Source organism: Sebastes umbrosus, chromosome 13 (assembly GCF_015220745.1).
Source record: "Sebastes umbrosus isolate fSebUmb1 chromosome 13, fSebUmb1.pri, whole genome shotgun sequence".
NCBI classification, from domain to species: domain Eukaryota; kingdom Metazoa; phylum Chordata; class Actinopteri; order Perciformes; family Sebastidae; genus Sebastes; species Sebastes umbrosus.
Window position 1 is genome coordinate 19,366,993 of NC_051281.1, and position 22,591 is coordinate 19,389,583.

Genomic DNA, 22,591 nt, shown 5'->3' on the forward strand with positions numbered 1-22,591 from the left:
TGCTGAGGTATCGGCTGCATCGCGCCATGGAAGTGTTGGTGCAGAGGCTGCACTTAAATTAGGGTTCAAGAATTTGAGGTCAGCTTTTGCTGCCTCTTGTTGGGATAATAGCCAGTGGCAGTAAATAAAAAAAAAACACTGAAAGCTTGTGAACCACATGAATGGAGAGCTTTGAGATCATGAATCATCAGCAACTTACCTACAAAGGGTGCTGGTGCTTCCCCCTTGTGGTCTTTTTGAAGTATTAGAAATCTTCCCGTCACATTTGAAACATACAAACCAAAAGGGAAAAATAGCACCTATTATTATAAATTGAGAAGAATGTTCTACAAATGTCTTTATTGCAGGAATTACACCGGGAATCCGGGAAAATATAAAATGTTTAGGTTCTGTTCTGTTTGTTTATTAGTTAAGATTATTCCCACTGTAATCAAGTGTGTTAACACTACTGATACTGTCTATACTTCATGGAGCATTTCATCACAACCAAGCACACGACACAAACAAAAACAGGTTACGGTCAGCGTAGAGTAACTGCTGTAACTTTAACAGTAGAAATAGCTTGCATCCTTAAATAGCTCTGAAAGGTACTCAGAAATGTCTGGGGTCCAAAAGGCCTTCCTCCTATTGACTAAGTCTTAGGGTATCTCCAAATACTGTAAACTAAAGAGGACCTATTGTGCTTATTTTCAGATGCAGACTTGTATTTTGGGTTTTTGCTTTAATGTTCAAAAAACGCTTTATTTTTCTCATACCGGCTGTGCTGCAGCACCTCTTTTCACCCTCTGTCTGAAACGCTCTGTTTGAGCTCCTCCTCTCCCGAAAGCCCGGTCTGCTCTGATTGGTCAGCTGGCCCACTCTGTTGTGATTAGTTAACCGAACCAAACTCTTCGGACTCCGCTCCAGCTCCACTCTAACTAGCTTTGTTTTAGGGCGTGCCAAACTAGCCACTAGGTATTATGCAAATGTGTTACTTGGTGACATCACCACGTTACAGAAGAGAAGGCGGGACTTCAATTGAGGCGTTTCAGGCAGTTCAGGAGCAGTGTTTCTGTGGGGGAGAGTAACTCCTTTTGGCGTGGACTTTGGGCTTTACATGCATACAAAAATTACAAAACACACTAAAGGAAAGGGAAAAAGTACAAAAACATAATAGGTCCTCTTTAGGGGGATAAACACAAACCTATGTTAAGACCTTTTATTACACGGCTGTGTTGAATACTCGATTCTGATTGGTCAATCACGGCGTTCTGCAGTCTGTAATTTTTGTATTACACCGTGACCGTTGCCATGTATAACACACCGTTGCTATGGGCGCAGCTCTGATGTCGGACTCTGGCGGACCGTTTTTGTGTCAAAATATTGATTTCTTAAGTAAGTATCCGTGTAATAAGTGGGATAATGTACAGCTAGCGGGTCATTGTTGTGAAAGAATCCCCTTCAGGGCGATGAGAGACCGTGCGGCATCGCCCTGTCGGGGATTCTTTCACAACAATGACTGGCTCGCTGTTCATTATCCCTTACTTAAAGCATCTCAACTTGCATAGATACTTCTAAACACAGTCCTCCTCATCTGTCTGTGCTTGACTCTGATGTACAACAATGACGTGACGACCCTTCACTCTTAATTTTGCGTTAAATCAACAGATTTAACAAAAGTAATTCACAAACCGGAACAGTCAAGTACGCGAGCAAACTAGCAAGTACATGTTATGCGTAAGTATATATACATGTGCATTTCTTTGGGATCAGAAACATTTGGTTCACGTAATGTGAGAAGAGTAAATCCTTTAAAACACAAGCTGTTGTACACAAAGTTCTGACGGAGGAAAGATATAGGTTTTGTTTTTTGGTCTATTTCTTTTTGTGCATCTGTTTTGGATTATGTCAACAACAATATATATGCAGACGTCACAAAACACACACCACTTCTAAGCAGCTCTAATCCATTCATATATGTACACTCACACACACGCACACACATACACGCCAATGCTCTTTCAGTGCTGTTTTGTATGTTAATAAGGCGCCAATTGTCAGACATTGAAACACTGTTTTTGGATCTATGGAATCTCAGATACAAGTCCAACATATTCTCATAAATCTTATAAATAAAAATGGACTTAATAACACACAAAGTATTTCAATAATAACCTGAGGAGAGTATGGACTATGTTAGAGAGGAATGCATTATATTTACAACAGAGTGATTGGTATATATATGTATGTGTTGGCAAGATTACGGTGAATTAGCAAATGACAAGCGTCTGTAACCAGTGGTAACTCCCATCCTCTACATTAGTATGTTTAAACAAGTTAAAATCTATAATAAAACAAGGCTATATCTTTGAATGCTGTGGCACTGGTAGGGAGAAGAAAAACAAACAAAATGGAATAAGGCAGATAAGTAAGATTGAATAGCACCTGACTCACACAAAATGAACACCAGTTTACCAGTTTCGGGGGCATGTACTCAGTGCAGCGGTAAACTGGGTGCGATTCTTTAGAGACATGTTGTGATCATGTTGTGTTCTGCATGGAGCAAAAGGCCGCTTGGTCTCCGTTGTTCTGGTTTGTAAGGTTCAATCTCTGGCTGTTTTGCAAACCACATCTCTGTCCCTCTCCTCTCACACATGCAGGGAAATAGCACCATCGTTTGAAAACAGCAAGTTAAGCCAAGACGAGGACGTCAGCGTTTTGCTCGCAGGTTAGGAAGGAGGCCTCTGGTGTTGGGGTTTATGTCCTCTTCATGCACACCTGACAGCGGCTTATGTGTGTTCGGAGACTGCCTGCTTTTAGCGTTGTGGGGACAGGTTTCCTGGAAATAGATGGAGAGAAAAAACATCAGAAGTCCACTTTTATTACCAAGCTAAAAGACTAAAAAGCACCAGACTAAAAAGCAATGTTTCACTGCCGCCTCTGCCTTTTTTTTTTTTTTTTTTTAGCTCTGAACACCTACAGCATCACTGAAGGGTGTGGTTGGTGTAGTCAAAGTGTGCTCTGATGCACCTGAAACCACACCCAACAGTGATGTCATGGTGATGTGTTCTCACACACTGTTCGTAGCTATAATTATGAAAAGTAATGCACTGTAATTCGTATATATCCAAAAAATCAATTGGTATGTAATTCACGTAAATGAGAAACAGGAAGTATAAAGAGCAACAAACGCTGTATATGGAGGAGGTCGGCATGGATGAGTGGGTCAAAAAACACCTGACTTTAGCCCAGGAAACCAGTGTTAATATTGTGTGTGAAACCAGAAGTCAACGTTGATTTCTTAGTCACATAACGTCCGTACATAACTTTCGCCACTTCCGGAGTTATTTTACCTAAATCACAATCTTTTCCTAAACCTAACTCAGTAGTTTTGGTCACGTATCTTAAGTACATAAGTTACATCACTTCTGTAGTTATTTTAACTCAAACATCGACATATTGTCCCGTAACTTCCGTACTTTAATAACTCCACTTTCCTAATCTTAACTAAGTACTTTTGTTGCCTAAGCCTAACCAAGTATTTCAAGTGTAGTTATTTTAACCCAAACCACGATCTTTTCCTAAACCTAACCGAGTAATTTTGCCGCCTAACCAAGATGTTTCCTGTGAAGACAGAAGTTGATTTTGAAATGACTGTATGTGCCTGTAACGAGCGGAAATTGACACATGTTGCTGGATCTTCGTAGGAAAACGTACAAACCGCATGAACCGTTGTTTGAGGATACATTGCCTGGAAGTACACTTGTACATCACTGCAGCAAGGTGAAAAGTTACCACTTGAGGTCAGCAAAAACAAAATTTTCTATCAAGAAATACGTCTGAGTGTTTCTGTCTTACGTAAACATCTCATTGTCTTCAATGGTGGCGAGCCAAAAGCTGTAGGAGTTGGCGTAGTAGTTGCAGGTTCCACGACCGTGACACTCGATGAATGGAGCACTGCGGAATTCCTCCAGGCAGGAACCAGGAGAGGCCAGAGCCTGGCCCGATCCTTCAGCACCAGCACTGGTGTGCTGCACAAACACACACAATGAAAACTCATGACACACTCACTCATTGACCAGATTAAGCACATTTTGAAGATGGTTATTGTTTGATTTCTGAAAGTTGTGCATGTGTAAATGCAAAAAGAGTACTTTTGGGAGGGGGGGTCTTCCACATACACTTTAAATCTAGATGATCATAATATGTACGAGCAGCTCTGCTTAATTTTACTTCCAGGACAAAAAAATAAATAAATAAAAATGCAACAAAAGTCACTGGAAAACGCCTCCCAGATTTTCCTGAATCGTCACAAGTTTGGCTTGGTTGGCATATCAGTGGTGTAAGGAAGAACTGAATGTATTCTTGAGACCTGATCCTGTTTGTCTCACCATGACAAAGGAGTAGCCAATCCACAGAGAGTCCCAGCCTCGAGGGCATGATGGGATCATGATGGTCTGACTGTGAATGGCTATCACCATGGCTGGGGCTTCACACACAGAACACCTGTCCACACACACATACGAAAGGAGCACAGTATGTGAGGGTCAAATGAATGTCATATATACCTAAAACAGAACAGTATGGATAGAAATGCTGACATACCTGCTGATGAAGGGTTTGATGCCTTCACCAGTGATGGGTGCCATGCTCATGGGCATGGGCTCAGGGGAAGTGAGCCAGTAGGAGTAGTCGTTTCGGGAGGCAAAGTTGCACACGTTGTTAATATTACAGAACAGGAAGGGCATGGGGCTGAACTTCCTTAGACAGCTGCCCGCCGTACCTAAAACACAGAAACGTGTAATTCAAACACAAACCCTTTGTGCTTCCCTCCTCTTTTTCTCCATCTAACTTCTTTCTTCTATTCTTTCTTTCTCATGTTATTTTTCTCACCTAAGTCCTGTCCGTGGGAGCGTTCGTTGCCTTGCACGTAGAGCAACGAGTAGCCGTCATATATGAGCGAGGTCCCCTCGGGACAGTGTGGAACCTCCACCGTTTGGCTGTGACGGGTTACCAGGAACCCGTGATCCATGGAGGAGGGGCCAGGGTGACCCACTTGACCTGGAACACCGTCAGGTCCTGGGGGGCCAGGGTGTCCTCTGGGTCCTGAAACCATGGAGTAATTGATGAGTAATGACAGTGACGACACAGCAGTTCTTACCTTTCATCCCTGTGTGCCTCTCTCACCATGTGGCCCTGGCAGGCCAGTATCTCCTTTGGATCCAGGCTGACCGTGATATCCAGGAAGGCCATCTTCACCTTTTGGCCCTGAAATACCCGTCACACCTGAGAGAAAATAACACAAATGATGAAGAAAATTGGATGCGGAGGACAAGTGAGCAGGAGAAAATTGTTGGATCACAGTGGATTACACAATTTTAAGCAAAATGTCACCTTGGTGTCCTTTCTGTCCAGGTAGCCCAGATGGCCCCTGGGGTCCCGGTAAGCCATTCATCCCTGGGAACCCCATATCTCCTTTGATGAAGGTGCTGGGGCCGGGGGGACCAGGGGGGCCTTCATTGCCTGAAATATACAATCTCTTAGTACAACATTTTCCAGTTGCTCATTTTTATTTGTAGCAGTTTATGGAGGTGAAGTTAAAATATTACCAGAGACATGACTAAGCACTGACTCAATATTGTAATGACAGTCTTGATAGTTTTGAATATTAACACACTGAAGGGTTTCCCCTCCTTTTTTACCCTTTTCTCCTTGGTATCCTCTGTCTCCAAGTTCTCCTTTGAATCCGGCGTCCCCAAAAGTCCCCCTTGTACCTAGAGTTTGCAAAAATAGTGTATTTTAATTGTCACTAATGGGGAAAAAAACACATCTTTCTTTTCATATTTCTGTAAAATAATACACGCTGTCTTTCACAAAAGAACGCAAACACACACACAGTCATAGACTATTGCAATGTATGTACTCACCTGGGAAGCCAGGGACACCCTGTAATCCCCTCTCTCCTTGCAGTCCATCAATACCTGGAAGGCCAGATGGTCCCTGTAATACACACACACACACACAAAATAGCATTAAGGCAGTACTGACATGCACATGAACTAGCGTATAACAGTATATGTACAGTAAAAAAGTCATGGAAAACTGCCTCAAGACGTACAGGAAACCCAGAAACTCCAGGGTCACCCTTATGTCCCGACTCCCCCTGAAATCCAGGAGGACCCTGGTTTCCTTTGTCTCCCTTTTGGCCGTCTCTGCCATTCACACCAGAGGGTCCTGGTCCTCCTGTGGATCCTGTTTGATAAAGAGAAGAAAAGACATAATACAACACACAATGTATTTCTATTCAAAACACTTTTCGCTTTTCGTAACAGTGGCTCTAGTCTATACTGTACTACATTTAGGTGACAAGTTCTCATACATGTAATAACTCGCTGGCCTGTCATGTGGCATACCTGCTTCCCCGGGTTGTCCTGTTTCTCCCCTCTCTCCCTTAGGGCCCTCCAGAGAGAAACCTGGGGTCCCCCTCTCTCCTGTCTCACCCTGGGGTCCATGTGAGCCTGGAAGTCCCTTGTCGCCTTTGATACCAGAGACACCTGGATTACCTGGAGTGCCAGGGAAGCCAGGACTACCTTTGTCACCTGGAGAGGGAGAGAGAATACCACATGATGAAACTCTGTTTGGCTGAGGGATTATATGAATCAGTGATGGAGGGGCTCCAACCTTTGCCTCCAAGCACTCCAGGTGGTCCAGAGAAACCTCGGCCAGCTTGACCTGTAGGGAAGGACAGATAAAAAATGCATTACAGGCAGTCTCTGTCATTTTTGGATTGGTAGTGAGGGGTCCGCCTAAGAAAAAGACCTATACCTGCCCTGTGTCTGCAGTTATCAGTTGTCACTATATTTGGTGTAGACACTGATGGGTGTAGCTGATGGGCAGCGTTTGACTACTCAAACAAGAGTTTGTGTCTTCCAGTAAAATGTGCATACAGTGGTTGTTAGAGTTTAGGTGAAGGTTAATTTAAGTGACGCTGTGGGATATATCAGGCTGAGAAGCTCATTGCACTGCGACAGCAAACAAGAACCAAATTCTTGCCGTGTAGTCTCTTCCCAACTCCTCTGATACTAACCTGGGTCTCCTCTCTCGCCTGACAATCCAGGGATGCCATCTACTCCGGGATCTCCCTTCTCTCCGGGAACACCTGGAGGTCCCTGCAAGCCGCCTTCGCCTGAAAGGGAACAAGTTTCCACACTTTTTGTTACTGTTTGCCAGGATGGCATAGGCACAACAGAACAAAAACTGATCTCACAAGATTAAGGCTGTGGCCTTTTGTCTGACTAGCTGATAAATAATCCTGTTACTTACCAGGCCGACCGTCACGACCAGATTCTCCTGCAGATCCCGAAAGCCCAGGGGTACCCTTCTCGCCTGGTCTACCTTGCTGACCTGTACACACACACACACACACACACACACACACCTCAGTGAGAACTCAAATGGAATAACGACATGTATGATTACTATATCTAGTGTTGTGGACAAATAGGATGAATGCAATAACACAGACTGAAATCTAACCTGAATACCCGATGAGTCCTTTATCTCCCTTGATTCCTTGCAGTCCTGGCTGGCCGGGCATACCCTCATGACCCGTCGCACCCCTCTCTCCTGGTGTTCCTGGGAATCCTGGCTGGCCTATCTGACCCTGTGAGAGTAGAAGTGGGGAGGGGAATGCAGTAAAGTTGATTGTTGAGAGGATCAAATTGAACGTGGAAAGACCATATATATATGACATTAAAACAAAAAACGATTCCATTTCCATCTCTGTTGGGCGCCAGTTTACATTATTTATTCTCTATATTTTAAATCTATCCATAGGTGTTGTTACATTAGAACTTGTAGTGGCTATTTGGCTTTTACCAGATAGTGTTTTATCTTTTGTACGGATTATTTAACTGGGAGTTTCATGGCCACCCAAGCCTTGCAAGCGCTCCAACTACCAATGTTCAATGCACACAAGATGAGCAGTCAAGCTCTGTAGAAGTTTCTGCCTATTTACATAGAACTAGTGTTATATAACAATAATAAGTGTTATAGCCAGTGGATTACCTTTTCTCCTGGAAGTCCTGGGAGCCCAATACCTGGGTCACCAATTGCTCCCTTGTCCCCTTTCTGTCCGTCTGTGCCTCTGAATCCATGATGTCCCGGTGTACCAGTATCTCCTTTACCACCCTTTGGACCACCCACTCCTGCACAAACACACACACAAACAAGCAAGAGTTGCATTTAACTTGCATTGACAGAGTGTCTCTCTTAATTTAATGTGAAATGTAGGTTTCCATTGCTTGAAATATTCTCAGTACATCTGTTTACATTCCTGTCTTTGCAGGACAAAATGTCATGTTTGTAATACACATAATGCATGTTGCAAACACACTCTCACTGGTTGACATTTCCATGATATATTTTGTTTGTTTTATTTGTGCGATCTCACCTGGTATTCCCATCTCTCCTATATTGCCCTTCTGTCCGGGTGGTCCCATACTGCCAGGATCTCCAGGATAACCAGGGTCTCCTTTCCCACCTGAAACAAATTGGTGACATTGAAAAATGTACATGTGTTTTCCCTCCATTTTCATCAGGTGATGAAGCAAGTGCAGAGAATTGACTAAAATAAGAGTTACATTAAATGAATAGGACAAACAGAAATGATTAGCACATTAAGTCTACATGGTTTAAATAATCCTATAAAGGAATTTAACACATTTCAGGCTGCTGTTCAGGTGGTCACCTGGTTGTCCTTGTAATCCAGGCTCTCCATCTTTGCCGGGCATTCCAGGGTTACCAGCAATTCCACGGTGGCCCTTCTCTCCAGTGATCCCAGGCATACCTGATAGGAAAATTTAGATATTTCTTAAACTATGGGTCAATATACTAAATCACCAATGGACTTGGAGATTGACGCATATGCTCTTATTCAGGCCAGTATGTTGTTTTATACCTATGTTTCCGATGTCTCCTTTGTCCCCCTTCATGTGAATCATTAAATCTTTGGTCATGTTCCCAGGAGGTCCCTGAAGACCCTGATCTCCCCTTTCTCCTTTACGTCCAGGCTCTCCAATATTACCTCTTGGTCCAGTAATACCAGGATCACCTGAGAGAGAAGGTGGAGAAGAGAAATTGTTATTGCGGCTAATAAATCTTTAAAAAAAACCTGAAAAGCGTGGACTGAAGAAAGGATTATAAATAGTTTTCACAATTTGGTTTTCCTCACCTCTCAGTCCAGAAGATCCAGCTATACCAGGTGGTCCAGGAAATCCTGGTACTCCCGGAGTCCCTATGACCCCCATTTCACCTTTAGTACCTGGTAAACAAACACAGACATACATAATGGTATCATAGTAAATGAACAAGAGATTAAAAAGATAGGAGTCAATTATCTAAAAGAATAACCCAATACAGCCTCCCCAGTACTGTTCTTCCATTCGGCACTAAGCTAATGATTGCCGAACACTTCCTGCACAGGTGTTTCACATTAAAAGCCTCCGAACAGCTCAAAGGGCACAATCCCTCCCTTACATGGAAGGCTTTTAATGTGAAACATGCAAAGGAAGTGTTGAGTTTCACTGACAATATATTAACACTGAACAAAAGAGTGACAAAGTAGATGCATTGAAATGACCTCAGGTGACAAAGGTATTTCTAATAAAAATAGAAGCTCAGAGCAACAAAATAGTGAAGATAATTACATTGTTATACTGAATAAACTAATGCTGTAGAAAAGTACATTATGTTGATTGTATTCAGGACTGGCCTTTATTTATTTGAATAAAAAAATTAAAAAAAACACACATTAGTCAGTCTCACCTTGGTTTCCAATCAGTCCGTCCCTGCCAGGTAGACCTGATTGTCCAGGCAGTCCTTTAGGACCTGAGGTTCCTGGGAACCCAGGGGTTCCCTTCTCTCCCTGAGGCCCCGGCATGTCCAGACCGGGACCACCTGGGTAGCCCTTTTCTCCCTTTACACCTTCCCTACCTGTTAAACATGCATACAAACAAATATATTATTAGTGACTTCCACAACACCAATTGACAGTCAGGTGAGCTTCACAGCCTGACAGCAGACATGTTGACTTATCAGATGTTACTGATAACGTTACAAAGGCTGTGTTCCATTTGGTGTCTATTCATGTGTCCATGCATGCAGAATACCAGGACCCTGAAACTGAAGCAACTAAATGGAATCAAGCCACCATTAATCTTATTATTTACTTACCTGTGCTTTTCCTTCAGGGACATGTCAAAATGTCTTTTGTGAAAAATGTTTGGATGCTGAGTTTGTGCTCACCGTATGGTCCAGGCTCTCCAGCTGGCCCTTGTGGTCCGGGAGTTCCGGGGGAACCTTTTCCTGGAGCACCTGGAAAGCCAACCAGTCCAGCAGGTCCTGGAGGTCCCACTTCACCTAATTTTGAAGATCAAAGAAAAACAATGTTGTACTTGGTACAGACGATGGGCCTTTTAACTCTGAGGGATGGATTAAATCCAACCAAGCTTCACACCAGAGTTGTTGTAAGCGTCTTGCAGTACCTTTGATTCCCTGAGGTCCTGGTTGTCCTGTGTTGCCTTCTTGTCCAGGAATACCAGGTAGTCCAAAGGAACCCTTGTCTCCCTGGAAGCCAGTAATTCCTGGGCGGCCCTGCGAACCTTTTGGGCCTGGAAGACCCCGCCCTGGTTCACCCTGTAGAGTATAGAAATAAGCACTGATTTGCATCTCAGCTCTGGCAATAGTGATTTTACATGACATTCAAATCTCCCAGTTCATCATGTCTATAAAATATATTATGGTATTGTTCTAGTTGTTGGATTTAAATTTCATATCATAACAATAGAGCTGTGGAGTAATGCACTCTGTTGCACTTGTCTAAAATTCTCTAACGTTCCTCAACCAAGTCCCCCGAAATACATATTTGAATGCAGCATCCAAAGAAACACATATCATCCACACCAAAGCTTTAAGAAGTTGCACAGACCACTAACATCCCATCGTCAATCCAGGCTGTTTCAGGTCGCTTGTTGAGTCACTTCCATAGTGTGTTGCAGCATAAACCTACATATCTATCTATATGTAATTATCATTCAAAATACGTATTCAGAAAAATACACACTTTTGGTCCAGGTGTACCAGATTGTCCAGTCAAGCCATTCTGTCCTGGTCGTCCTGGCTCTCCTGGTAATCCTGGAGCTCCTGGAATTCCACTGGTTCCTAGAAACACGGACAAAACATTTCCTTTGAGTTTTGTTCTGTTCATGTACAAGGACTGTCTACAAGAGGAATAGGGTCAACATAGAGTAACTTACCTTTTTGACCAGTTAGGCCTGGAAATCCAATTCCAGGTGGTCCGTGTTCACCCTTATGTCCAGGGAAACCTGGCAACCCTGAGTCTCCCTGCAGGCCTCTGTCACCTGCAACCAATAACACATTGATTGGTAGACAGGACCAATCACCAACAATCTTCACATATATGTGAATCTTCTCAATTTTGTAATGACATGCTGATACTCTGCTCCTCCACCCCAATGTTGATGTTATTCCATTGATCAAAGACAAGATTAAGTTCACTGATTACTCCTCAAGAGACTAATTTCAAATCAGATTTTTTTGCAGAGGAGTATAAATGAAAACATGATGACTATGGTGTTGCTCACCTAGAAGTCCAGGTGCGCCAGGTTCTCCGCGTGTCCCAGGTACTCCCTGAGGTCCAGGAGTGCTCACACCTTTACCTGGCTCACCTTTTGTACCTGGAAGACACAAAGTACATGTTATCAATGCATTAATGTACAGTAGGTGTGTGTGCAGTATCAGTGTGTGTTTGCTGAGTTTCAGATGTGCGGTTGTGATAAAGTTTGATTTAACTTCTCTTTGACTCTATGAGTGTCTGCAGGTCTCTCTCTGTGTACATCTCATGCCTACCAGATGGTCCAGGAGTTCCAGGAAGGCCTGGTCTTCCCGGACTGCCCTTATCTCCGTGCTCTCCTGGTCGACCAAAGCCTGGCAGGCCAGGTGGACCCCTCTCTCCCGGAGACCCAGAAAGACCGGGGTCCCCATCCGGTCCACGCGCACCCTTGATGCCCTCTTTGGCCTGAAAGCAATTAGAGAAAGGCAATGTACAATCTACTTTGATTTAAGGTTGATGATAAATTCTTAAACTTAATTATAAGGAGCTCATGCTGTCCTGATATCCTGATAGTTTTCCTCACCAAACAAACTACACACACACTTACCGGTTCTCCTTTGAAGCCATGTGTACCTGGGTGTCCATCTCTCCCTGGCTGTCCATCCAACCCCGGCTGCCCCGGGGAACCAGAAACACCAGGCAGACCTTTGTCCCCCTTCAGACCAGGAGAGGCAAAAATGTCCCCTGGCTCACCAACAGCACCAGGGGCTCCGGTCAAGCCATGAAAACCTTGAGAACCCTGCACACAGGTCGAAAAAATGTATCTTTGCTCCATTTTCCGCAATGAAATGAAGGATAAACTGTGAAAACATTCAGCTCAGATCTTGTCCCAAGTGTTTCAGACGTTATTCTACTCACAGGTCTTCCAGATTGTCCAGGATTGCCACTTCCACCCTTTTCTCCCTTGCCTCCTACTGGCCCAGGAGGTCCTGCCAGGTGAAAATGGACAATTACATGCTTAGCTCTTTCAATACTCATCATAGTGAGTGTCAATACACTGGAAAAGGTGGTGCAATAAGATAATATCCGATTGGTTGTGTTTGGACAGTGAAAACTGTGAACAGCTGTGGTCAGAAGTACTCAGAAGGCCAAAGAAATACTCACATATTTAGCTTATAGCCCCAGTGGATTTGAATGTGATCGCTGTTCACTCACCTCGCTCTCCTTTAGGGCCCTCGGGGCCAGCTAATCCAGGTGGGCCGGAACCTTCACATTCAACACAGGTATCTCCTCTGTCACCTGAAAGGAGGCACAGACACATCAATTAAAATAAGACTCGGTCAAAACTGAGTATATGGCTGGACTGTGTATGGTCAGTCTGTCAATTTGTGGCTAAATTGTTATACAAGTAGTCAGTGGTCATGTCAATAATGTGAAATCCAGTGCTACATGTCCACCGGGTCCGGCGAGGACACTAGGGGACGCACTGCTCCACTCAACGGGCCGTTCAAACGGTGATGTACCCTCTCGTGGAATCCTGGTTATTTGGTCCCTGGTTTTCTGCTTGCTGTTTCAAACAGGAAACAACATGGTGGCCTGCTCGTAAACTGTCTGTTCTTCCATCTAAACAAGCCACCAAAATAAACTTCTGAAAACATTTTAAGCGAGAAATAGGCTGTGCTATTTCATTTTAGAACTGGATTGCCTAGTTTGACAGTTTGGTCCAAGTTTCGTGAGCCGGATGCGTTGCGCTGGATGGGCTCATTTGCATAAAGGACTGTTCAACACCTTTTCATTTTGAAAGAGTAACAGCCAATGAGCAAACTCCAACACTCGGCCAACCAATTGTGTAACTTCATCACTTAGTCAGTCACTCAGCGACAGACTTTTGTGTTTGTAGGGCTGGCCCTCTGCAGTCCAGCCAAAAAATATAATGTATGTAAATGTCCACAAAGGTATCACTACACTTTAAATAGAGAAACAGAGAATTGTAATGAGTTAATTTATTGATGACTCGTATTAATCAGCATTAATTGTCGTCATTCTTACCTTTCTGTCCCAGTTCCCCTTGTAACCCTAGAGGTCCAGGTGGGCCAGGACCTCCTTTCTGGATGTCACAGTCAGTAGAATCAACTGTGCGGCCATGTCATAGCACATACACAACACATGCATCCGACACACACATTCACACACACATTACGTTATTAAAATATTTATCGATACACACTTTATGTAGGTGTCCCTTGTTGTCAATTATTGTAATGATTGTGATATTCAAAGATAAGCCATACTCGGTGGTCCAGCTGGTCCAGGTGGTCCATTGGCCCCTGGTTGTCCTGGAGGTCCAACGAGAGACTCTCCTTCTAAACCCCTGTCTCCTTTCTCACCAAAGTCTCCCTTCTGACCCCTCTCTCCTCGAGGCCCTTCCATGTGCCGGCCTGAAGTACAAGTCAAGGAAGCCAGTTAGTGCTTTAATCCGGTCAGCATGTGTCTGAATGACATATGCAGCCTTAATGCAGCGTTGTTATATTATGTTGAAATGTTGTGTTATTGTACCTGGTGGACCTGCCTCTCCCTGAGGACCATGATAACCTGTGGATTAAAAGGAAACCAAAAAAGAAAGAAAATATATCATATCATGGGAACTGATCCAAAGTAGGTGTTTATGCGTATGTGTCCGCACACAGTGGCCTCACTTTACCTTTTTCTCCTTGTAACCCTGGTAAACCACGAGGACCAGGAGGGCCAGAGGCACCATCACCCTAAAAATATATAATTACAAAGATTAAGAATGCATAGTCATTGTTTAAGATTATGTTTAAATTGTATTACATCAATCTACCTAAACTCAGATCAGTAGACTGCTGAACTTCTTACCTGCCATCTCTCCTTCTAATGCAGACTGCGAAGAAAACAATTACACTTTGGTCGGATTACATCCCTCTGCGTCTCACAGACTATAATAGATTTTGCCATTATCTCTAATTTGAAGGGGCACATCAGCAATTTAGAATTACTCTTCCACAAAGTCGGAGGTCTTCAAGAGACAGATTAACAAAATGGTCAAAAACAAAGTAGAAAAGGCAAAGAGATTCTGACTTTAAAGAGTAAAGTGTTTCACTCATTGCCCCACCTTTAACCCTGCTCAACAGTGATGTCACAATGTACTGCAACACCCTGGAGGTCACTTCTACATCACTGTAGTAAGGTGAGAAATTAAAATACTGGCGGTCAACCAAAACAAAACTTGGGTGTGTTAACTTGCTCTTTAAGTCCCTCTTTTAGTTCTCCTACATCCTACATTTCCCATACTGCAACTCAGTAGCGTCTTTTGTTGGATCCTCCCTGCTTTGTGTTGCAGGCATTCTGTTAAAGTTCAAGCTCAACCCGAGATTACTCAATTCAAGACAATATAGCCAGGATGTTAAAAATGCTGAATTCTGGAGTCTAAACGAATTTATTTAACTGTTCTGTCATAGTATCTGTAAATTATACCTCCTTACATGATGGTCTAAATACTTCTCCACTTTGCCAGGATATGTAAATACAGAATCCCTTAGTTATATGTTAATTTAACCCATTATTTATGGCCTAAAAACTAAAAACTATACCATACACACAATATGTAATGTGTGTATATCTGTAGTTTTTCTGCTGAAAGTAATTTGTGTGCAAACTCCTCCTCAGATTGTTAAATCCTCCATATTTTCCAGAGTCAATACCAAGACCATTACCTTGGTGTCCTCAACAGAAGTTACAGGCCTGAGTCAAGTTATGTAATTTGATGCAATTTTCTCAGACCAGTCATAGTCATTCAAAAAAAGAGTGAGTAGAGAGAGAGAGAGAGAGAGAGAGAGAGAGAGAGAGAGAGAGAGAGAGAGAGAACACTTACATAACCTGGAGGTCCTCTTTCTCCCTTTTCACCCTGAAACAAGACGGAGGGTTTAGTATGTCTGACCATAACACCTCCAAGATCTCTGAAGTTTTTAATTAAAGTCTTGAATATGTGTAGAGTAAATAAAAGGTGCATTAGTTACCTGGGAACCGGTGTATCCAGTTGATCCAGGGAAGCCTTTTTCTCCCTGTAAGTATGTACGTACTCTAATGATAAATATTTCACAACATAAAAGCAAACAACAGTTGGGCGGTTGGGTGGATAATACAGTAGGTTATTGTTACCTTCTTCCCGTCATCTCCATCCTTGCCAGATTTACCCTAAAATTACAGAAACACTCACTTTGATTAGCTTTGTTGTCTCTTGAAGGTTTTTCTTCATTTATTATACCATTACACCATCCCATTAAGACGTATTGTTGCTACTTACTCTTGGTCCAAGTGGGCCGGGTTCACCTTTGTTACCAAATAAATGCGGGGTGCAATAGCCCTGCAAAGGAAATCAGGCATCTCAAAAGAGTAGAAAGTTGAACTTAAAGATAACAAGCAGCCTGTGTGTGCAGTAATGTAAGTCATACAACTCAACATTTGAAAGCAAAATACTAACTTTGTCTCCTTTGTCTCCTGTTACTCCTCTGTCACCCTTTAGGAATAGAAACACAAACACATTCAGGAAATAACACAGAATCCAATTCATCTTTTACATATAAACAGACATTTATGAACTGTTCAGTTTTTCATGTGCTGAGCGAGTACCTGAGGTCCAGGTATGTACTCTGTGGCGGGAGTTCCTGCCACTCCCTGTGGTGGAGGTCCAGGAGGGCCGGGTGGGCCACGAAATCCTGGATCACCCTGCAGATAGGCCGCAATAATCACAACAACAGCCACAGCCAAATATATTTTCACAAGAACGATGCATTATTAGTCACAAATTTAAATTAAAAACGCAAATCATCCAGTGAAAACAAAGTATATGAAAAATGCATTGCCACAAATCTGAAAACAGGAATGTTATTCTTAGCTCATGAAAAGTTGACATTTTGGGAATGCGTGGTTTTCACAGGACAATAACAAAATGCTGAATTTGTTAGGTTTAAGACGAGACACCCTTGGCAAAACCATCGTTTTGCATGAACTGGTCAATTTTGAGAGTTTGGGCTATTTTACATTGTCTATTTGCATCTGTAGATATCTCCTAAAATCACCAAAATAATGCCTAATTTGCATATTTAAATACAAAATTCCAGAAAAATTGGAATACAAAAAAAGACTTGATGTAAGTAATCAACTGGGGAAGTTTCAAGGTGGTATCTACTGTATTTGTTACCCTATTCTTACCAAATATGGAATTTTACAATACATATCTTTAAAGGCTGTTTTCTCAAAATGCGTATAACTACACTCCCTCTAATATCAGTGTAATACATTCATAATCTCTCTAGTTTCTTATCAGAAACTAATGCCGATATTCATACTCTTTTGTTTTAAGACAATACCATTAAAACATTACTTGCAATTAACCTGAAAACACACGTGGTAAGAAAGATATTACCCCATTCTAACTGTTTTATTACAGAACTGTAAAGAGCTCCCGCTACCTCCACAGATCAATTTCATATAAGAAATGTAGATTTTTTTTGCAGACAACACATAGAAAACTAAAATTCTCACCTTATCTCCTTTCTCACTCACAAAGGCCAGTTTGTCACCCTGCAGGGGAGTAAAAACGAAGTTTCTATGACATCTCAGCCTCGTGATAAAGTCAGAGAATGATGGATTTTGTTTTAAAATTATAAAATCTTGATATATGATTAGTCTTACCACTTCTCCAGGAGGCCCAGGTAGGCCAGCGTCACCCTGTCAAACGATTATTCAGTTAGTACTGTATCTATCTGATAAACAAATCATCCAACAGTATCTGCCAAGTTTAAAAATCTACACAGATTATACTTTTTAATTTCTCCCCAGTACAGATAGGTGTTATATTTAATGTTAATCATGTGGCTCTGTATAATCAATATTCTATAGCTCATAAAGTTGACCACTGACTCTGTAGGATGATTAATAGTCTGTCACTGTAGGAGTAACTCACTTTGGGTCCTTGATAGCCTGAAGGTCCTGGAGGTCCAGAAGGTCCAGAAGGTCCACTTGTTCCCTGTGTGAGAAAGATGTGTGTGTGGAGAAGAACTTGGATTTACATGAAAATTCAGATAACATTGCATCAGTTTGTCTCTTTTTTTTCTATAACACACACAACGTACAGGTAATCCAGGTGTGCCAGGGAATCCGCTGTCTCCTTTCAGGGGAATAATCCCGATCACACCACCAGGGTCACCCTGTAGGAGACAAAACAAAAATAAATGGTTTGGTAGAACACACGCATCTCATCCTACTTAAACATGGCATATACTTATTTACATATTAAATGTTAACACTGCATAAATTTCAGCTGACCTTCATTCCATGAATTCCTGGGATGCCCTGAGAAGAGACAACAGTAGTAACATATCTATACATATAGCATATTATTCTGTCAGGATGAATATTTTCATTTGAGATTGAAAACGTATTGCTATGTCATGTAGACATCTTATGGTTGTGATGTTTTAACTTCAGTTGTTTACTGCATTCCCAAAAATGGATGCCAGTCAGTATAAAAACAGCTCTTATTGAAATTCAGATGTTTTTTATATTTGTTCCACAGGACAGTGGCAATAACTGAAATGCGTGCTGGTCAGTGGGGTGGTGGTTGGTTGTCATGCGAGTCAAGGTTGCTTACAGGAGGTCCTTGAAGTCCGCCAAAACCAGGAGTGCCATCTCTCCCTCTGTCTCCCTGAAACATACACACAACACAGTCAGGACGCACAAGCGTGAACAAATCTGCTTGGAAACACAGTAGAACTCTTAGAAGTGGCTTACTTTAGTCCCATTGCATCCTGGGATACCTGATGAACCTGGTGGGCCGTCATTTCCATTGATGCCCTAAGAGCGGGAGTGCACAAATAGACAATTTTGCAGTTAGAGTGACAAAGTCTCTGCAGCTTCCTGCCCAGTCTACTTAAAAGGTACAGCGTGTAGGATTTGGCGGCATCTAGTGGTGTGGTTGCAGATTGCAGCTAACTGAGTACCCCTCCGCTCACTCCTCTCTTTCCAAGGCTGCGGTAACATGAGCCGCCGAGTGCAAAACCGTGGTAACACCGTTCTCCTCGCTCAGAGGCCATCCTTACTGTAATAACACTGCTTAAAGAGCAATGGAAGTCAGATGGTAGCTGGCGGTACCACAGTTTCACAAGCGTGTCGGAGAACTATGGTGGACTTCAGGTAACGTAAAAACGTGAAAGCCTCTCTCTAGAGCCAGTGTTTGGTTTGTCCATTCTGGGCTACTGTAGAAACATGGCGGAGCAACATGGAGGACTCTGTGAAGAGGACCCGAAGAGCTCATTCTAAGCTAACGAAAATATATTTACTTTTTAAGTGGGTAATTAACATTCTTATTGTTATGGGGTGAATTTACTGGATTGTTGCAGGATGTGAGACGGATCAAAGGAACTTACCGGTAGTCCTGGGTTTCCTGGGAAACCTGGCAGACCAGCAGGGCCCTGCAAGATGACAACCATATCAGCATTACTGTCTCATGACTCAATACAATACCTGTCTGTCTCATATAAGATATCATACTGTATATCATAATTATGATGGTTAGTAACTTACCCGCACTCCTTTCAGTCCAGTAGCTCCAGGTTCACCCAGACCTCCCTAAAATTAACAAATTACATCATGATCATCATAATAGAGAAAAAATGTTTTCTTAATTTTAATAGTTGATCTGTGGGTATAAAATCAGTTCACATTGCTACATGTGTGGCCTGGGGGAAATTAGGTCAGGTTAGGTTATTAATTTGAATGTGTGTATGTGTGTATGTGTGTGTTTACTGACCTTGGGGCCGATTGGTCCTGATGGACCTTCAGGTCCCTGCATCCCTGGAAATCCCATATTACCTTGAAGACCAGGAAATCCACGCTCACCCTGTGAAGCACAGACCGTCAGGTTAATGATACAATGATGCAACTCTTTATATTAACTGACATTAGATTTAGCCTGTTTTTAAAACAGATTTTAAGACATTTTATGATTTATCATACAAGACACCGGCACCCGGTCGGTAACGAGACGATAACGTTTCTCTCTGAAGAGTCCCGTCACTTCACAAGACACAGAAAACCTCTGTTGGTCTGGAGGAGCTGCAGCAGTTATTTCTGCACAAACGTCCACTGTACATTCACTAGATATTCTCAGAGCTAAACTAACTCTTCTGCAGTGTGGAGTGAGCGCACGTTCACGTCTAGAGGTGGAGCGAGTACGCGAGAACCGGCGCGCTGTCTGAGTGAAGGCAAGCAGGCAGAGGAGCGGGGACGCCGACCACACGCGAGCGTGCATATGCGAGCATGTGTACATTTATACGCTTAAAAAGTTACAAACAGTCCCTTTAAATTGTCATAAAAAATAACTTAAATTGGAAAACACAATTTTCATGAATGTTCTTGTTTGTGTCCATATCAAAGCAAACTTAAAAAATAAATTTTCATTCTTTCTTCTGCTCTTCAAGTTTACATAGAGTACATGAAGTTCAATTTAGTCCAATCATAAGCACATATTTTTACTTAAAAAATTGACTTAATTGCATTTGACTTCGTAATTTAGACTATTGTTTTTGATTCTTTTTTATGCACAATGTTAAAAAGGAAACAATAAAAAACAATATTAGTCACAACATGTCTGCGTCATCTGTGTCCATTGCAGTGACTCAAAACTGACTGAACGTTGTTTACACTATCTGCCACTAGATGGCAGCGTTGCTTTGCTCCAGTAATCCACAACCCTTTCTGAGCTGCCAAGCATGAGAGAGTCATGTGTACTGAAACCTTTTGGATCGATTTCCATCCCCTGGCCACAACACATCTGACTCCCATTTTGAACCATGGGAATCATCAATAGGGTTACCATGGCAACTCCTGTTGTTCGACACAATGAAGTGATATCATTGGAAATACAGCTCACATGATTATAGGAAGTCTGTTTGGGGCCTTTCAGAAACTTTCAAAACACAGAAGTGCTTTGAATCCACAGTGGATTGGCCGAGCTCCATTGAACACAGTCAGTACATCTGTTGTTTTCGGGGGAGCTGAATGTTTGGCTACTGTTGCCTTCAGAATGAGCCATAAAAGGCCAGACGGTTGCACTAAGAGGACAGATAACACTCTGCGGTCGTCTGATAGAACTGAACCTATAATGCACATGTACACTCAAACAGCTACACTGAAACAGAAGGAGCTGCAGTAAAAAATAAATCAACTTTAAAGCAGTGGTTCCCAACTTGCTTTGCTTGTGTAAGCATAAAACGAAGCAATGTCTACATTGTGACCCCTCGTTACAGGTTCCATACTGGTTCTGACTAGTTCAACCAAAGAGTGAGTTTTTCTTTATTTTAATCTTAAAGGTACAGTGTGTAGGATTTGGCAGCATCTAGTGGCGTGGTTGCAGATTGCAACCAACCGAGTACCCCTCCGCTCACTCCTCCCTTTCAAGACTGTGATAACGTGAGCCGCCGAGTGCGAAGCCGTGGTAACGCCGCTCGCCTCACTCAGAGGTCATCCTTACCATAATAACACTACTTTAGGAGCAACGGAAGTCAGACGGTGGCTGGCGGTATCACGGTTTTGCACTCTGCAGCTCACGTTACTGCAGTTTCACAAATGTGTTGGCCAACTACGGTGGCCTTCAGTTATCGTAAAAAAGCGCTCTAGAGCCAGTGTTTGGTTTGTACGTTCGGGGCTATTATTTATATTTTAGTTTTTCAATCATTAACTACAACAAAACAGATTGTCTAAGTAAGCATCTTTAGAGAAAAAAAAGTAGTTACAGCAAAACTACTGTTGTTCAAGTCAGTTAATCCCAACTTTTCATGTTTCAGGTCAGTGATTAACATTCATGCAGAGTACATCTAGAGTGCTGACAGCTCAGAGACTCATGGCCAGTTCACGGCTAGTGTCCCCACCGCTTGTACATCTGTATCTGAGAGCCTCCCTCTGATGGGAATAAGGCCTTCAGCCCAGCTGTGTGTGCGGACATGCTCTAATTCAAACTGATCTTTGTTCCCGTCCTGGTCTCTGCTCCGTGACTGAGCCCCATCCACCCAGGCCCAGCTCCAGTCTGTCCTACTGAGCTGACCCCATTAGTCAAAACATAGGACCCACTGTCACGGCTGCTTTGGCCTGCTATAAACTTAAAAAGCACTTTACATCAACCGCAAACTAACATGATGGCCTGATATCAAATACATGAAAAGAATGTGCAAGGATTGATTGACAAACAAATGAAAATCTCACCTTTGCTCCTTTAACACCACTGCAGTCACATTTTCCACATGATGTACCGCAGCCCTGAGGATGAAGAGAAACATAAAAATAAATGATCCATCCCTTGGAAGACAAAACAATCTAAAAGAGCACATGTGTGTTTGACTAAACAAGAAAATAATGAACGTGGGGAGTACAGCAAAAAATGAAAACAGTGTTAGCCAGCTGGACGGTATAACAGACATCTGCTGAAGGTCACTTGATTTCACCCATCAGATGTGTAAAACATCAATCTTTTCATTGTTTTCTTGCATGTTAGTGTCCTGTCAGATGGCTCATAGATATCCCAACTGACACTGTAAATCACAACAGTGAGCGGCCAGACAGATGTCTGCAATGTTTACATGCAAGCCGGCTGATCTATCTATCAGATGATTGGTTGGTTTATAGAGCTTTTTGCGGAGAGTGAACCAAAACAGCTAAGTTGCTGACAGTAAAACCAAAACAATGAGCTGAAAGGTGCTAAAACGCTCCGTAAAGAGAGTGGTGGTGGTGATTCTCTGTAGGTTTGTCACTTCAAGCAACCTCGTTCACAACCTTCATATACACTTCTTGATCCATTGCCAATATAAAAATATGAACTATAGCAGCTTTAATTGTTTTGATGATGTTAACGATAAAGAAAAATTTTGTTTCCTGTAATCAGGTTACTTTAAAGCCACATGGAGC

The 22,591-nt window shown here is 42.5% G+C and overlaps 1 protein-coding gene and 1 long non-coding RNA gene across 3 annotated transcripts in view; both read right to left on the reverse strand.

Moving 5' to 3' along the window:
• Positions 1 to 322: 322 nt before the first annotated feature.
• Positions 323 to 792, reverse strand: LOC119499727. Its single transcript, XR_005209434.1, has 2 exons — positions 756 to 792; positions 323 to 590 (listed from the first exon to the last, which is right to left on the reverse strand). It is a non-coding gene; the product is annotated as an uncharacterized LOC119499727 (long non-coding RNA).
• A 1,053-nt stretch (positions 793 to 1,845) lies between these two features.
• Positions 1,846 to 22,591, reverse strand: part of col4a1 (collagen, type IV, alpha 1) — a 39,710-nt gene continuing 18,964 nt past the window's right edge. Inside the window, exons 2-52 of one of the 2 annotated variants that reach the window (XM_037789937.1) lie at positions 21,893 to 21,946; positions 19,443 to 19,532; positions 19,217 to 19,261; positions 19,060 to 19,104; positions 18,425 to 18,487; positions 18,285 to 18,338; positions 17,960 to 17,986; positions 17,767 to 17,841; positions 17,598 to 17,660; positions 17,327 to 17,362; positions 17,177 to 17,215; positions 16,262 to 16,357; positions 16,113 to 16,148; positions 15,936 to 15,995; positions 15,791 to 15,826; positions 15,649 to 15,693; positions 15,504 to 15,536; positions 14,313 to 14,373; positions 14,168 to 14,203; positions 13,903 to 14,049; positions 13,661 to 13,744; positions 12,827 to 12,910; positions 12,530 to 12,600; positions 12,219 to 12,410; positions 11,908 to 12,076; positions 11,643 to 11,735; positions 11,295 to 11,399; positions 11,102 to 11,199; positions 10,524 to 10,674; positions 10,285 to 10,398; positions 9,805 to 9,972; positions 9,212 to 9,301; positions 8,939 to 9,091; positions 8,729 to 8,827; positions 8,432 to 8,521; positions 8,047 to 8,186; positions 7,516 to 7,642; positions 7,303 to 7,383; positions 7,067 to 7,165; positions 6,661 to 6,711; positions 6,393 to 6,578; positions 6,098 to 6,231; positions 5,907 to 5,979; positions 5,682 to 5,753; positions 5,374 to 5,502; positions 5,167 to 5,265; positions 4,873 to 5,085; positions 4,585 to 4,762; positions 4,371 to 4,485; positions 3,838 to 4,010; positions 1,846 to 2,818 (exon numbers count right to left, since the gene is read on the reverse strand). In XM_037789937.1, coding sequence (XP_037645865.1) covers positions 2,737 to 2,818; positions 3,838 to 4,010; positions 4,371 to 4,485; positions 4,585 to 4,762; positions 4,873 to 5,085; positions 5,167 to 5,265; positions 5,374 to 5,502; positions 5,682 to 5,753; positions 5,907 to 5,979; positions 6,098 to 6,231; positions 6,393 to 6,578; positions 6,661 to 6,711; positions 7,067 to 7,165; positions 7,303 to 7,383; positions 7,516 to 7,642; positions 8,047 to 8,186; positions 8,432 to 8,521; positions 8,729 to 8,827; positions 8,939 to 9,091; positions 9,212 to 9,301; positions 9,805 to 9,972; positions 10,285 to 10,398; positions 10,524 to 10,674; positions 11,102 to 11,199; positions 11,295 to 11,399; positions 11,643 to 11,735; positions 11,908 to 12,076; positions 12,219 to 12,410; positions 12,530 to 12,600; positions 12,827 to 12,910; positions 13,661 to 13,744; positions 13,903 to 14,049; positions 14,168 to 14,203; positions 14,313 to 14,373; positions 15,504 to 15,536; positions 15,649 to 15,693; positions 15,791 to 15,826; positions 15,936 to 15,995; positions 16,113 to 16,148; positions 16,262 to 16,357; positions 17,177 to 17,215; positions 17,327 to 17,362; positions 17,598 to 17,660; positions 17,767 to 17,841; positions 17,960 to 17,986; positions 18,285 to 18,338; positions 18,425 to 18,487; positions 19,060 to 19,104; positions 19,217 to 19,261; positions 19,443 to 19,532; positions 21,893 to 21,946 — 4,854 coding nt within the window. In that variant the 3' untranslated portion in view covers positions 1,846 to 2,736. Of the gene's footprint in view, positions 2,819 to 3,837; positions 4,011 to 4,068; positions 4,281 to 4,351; positions 4,486 to 4,584; positions 4,763 to 4,872; positions 5,086 to 5,166; positions 5,266 to 5,373; positions 5,503 to 5,681; positions 5,754 to 5,906; positions 5,980 to 6,097; positions 6,232 to 6,392; positions 6,579 to 6,660; positions 6,712 to 7,066; positions 7,166 to 7,302; positions 7,384 to 7,515; positions 7,643 to 8,046; positions 8,187 to 8,431; positions 8,522 to 8,728; positions 8,828 to 8,938; positions 9,092 to 9,211; positions 9,302 to 9,804; positions 9,973 to 10,284; positions 10,399 to 10,523; positions 10,675 to 11,101; positions 11,200 to 11,294; positions 11,400 to 11,642; positions 11,736 to 11,907; positions 12,077 to 12,218; positions 12,411 to 12,529; positions 12,601 to 12,826; positions 12,911 to 13,660; positions 13,745 to 13,902; positions 14,050 to 14,167; positions 14,204 to 14,312; positions 14,374 to 15,503; positions 15,537 to 15,648; positions 15,694 to 15,790; positions 15,827 to 15,935; positions 15,996 to 16,112; positions 16,149 to 16,261; positions 16,358 to 17,176; positions 17,216 to 17,326; positions 17,363 to 17,597; positions 17,661 to 17,766; positions 17,842 to 17,959; positions 17,987 to 18,284; positions 18,339 to 18,424; positions 18,488 to 19,059; positions 19,105 to 19,216; positions 19,262 to 19,442; positions 19,533 to 21,892; positions 21,947 to 22,591 lie in introns of those variants that run through there. The other variant, XM_037789938.1, reaches the window with a different exon arrangement.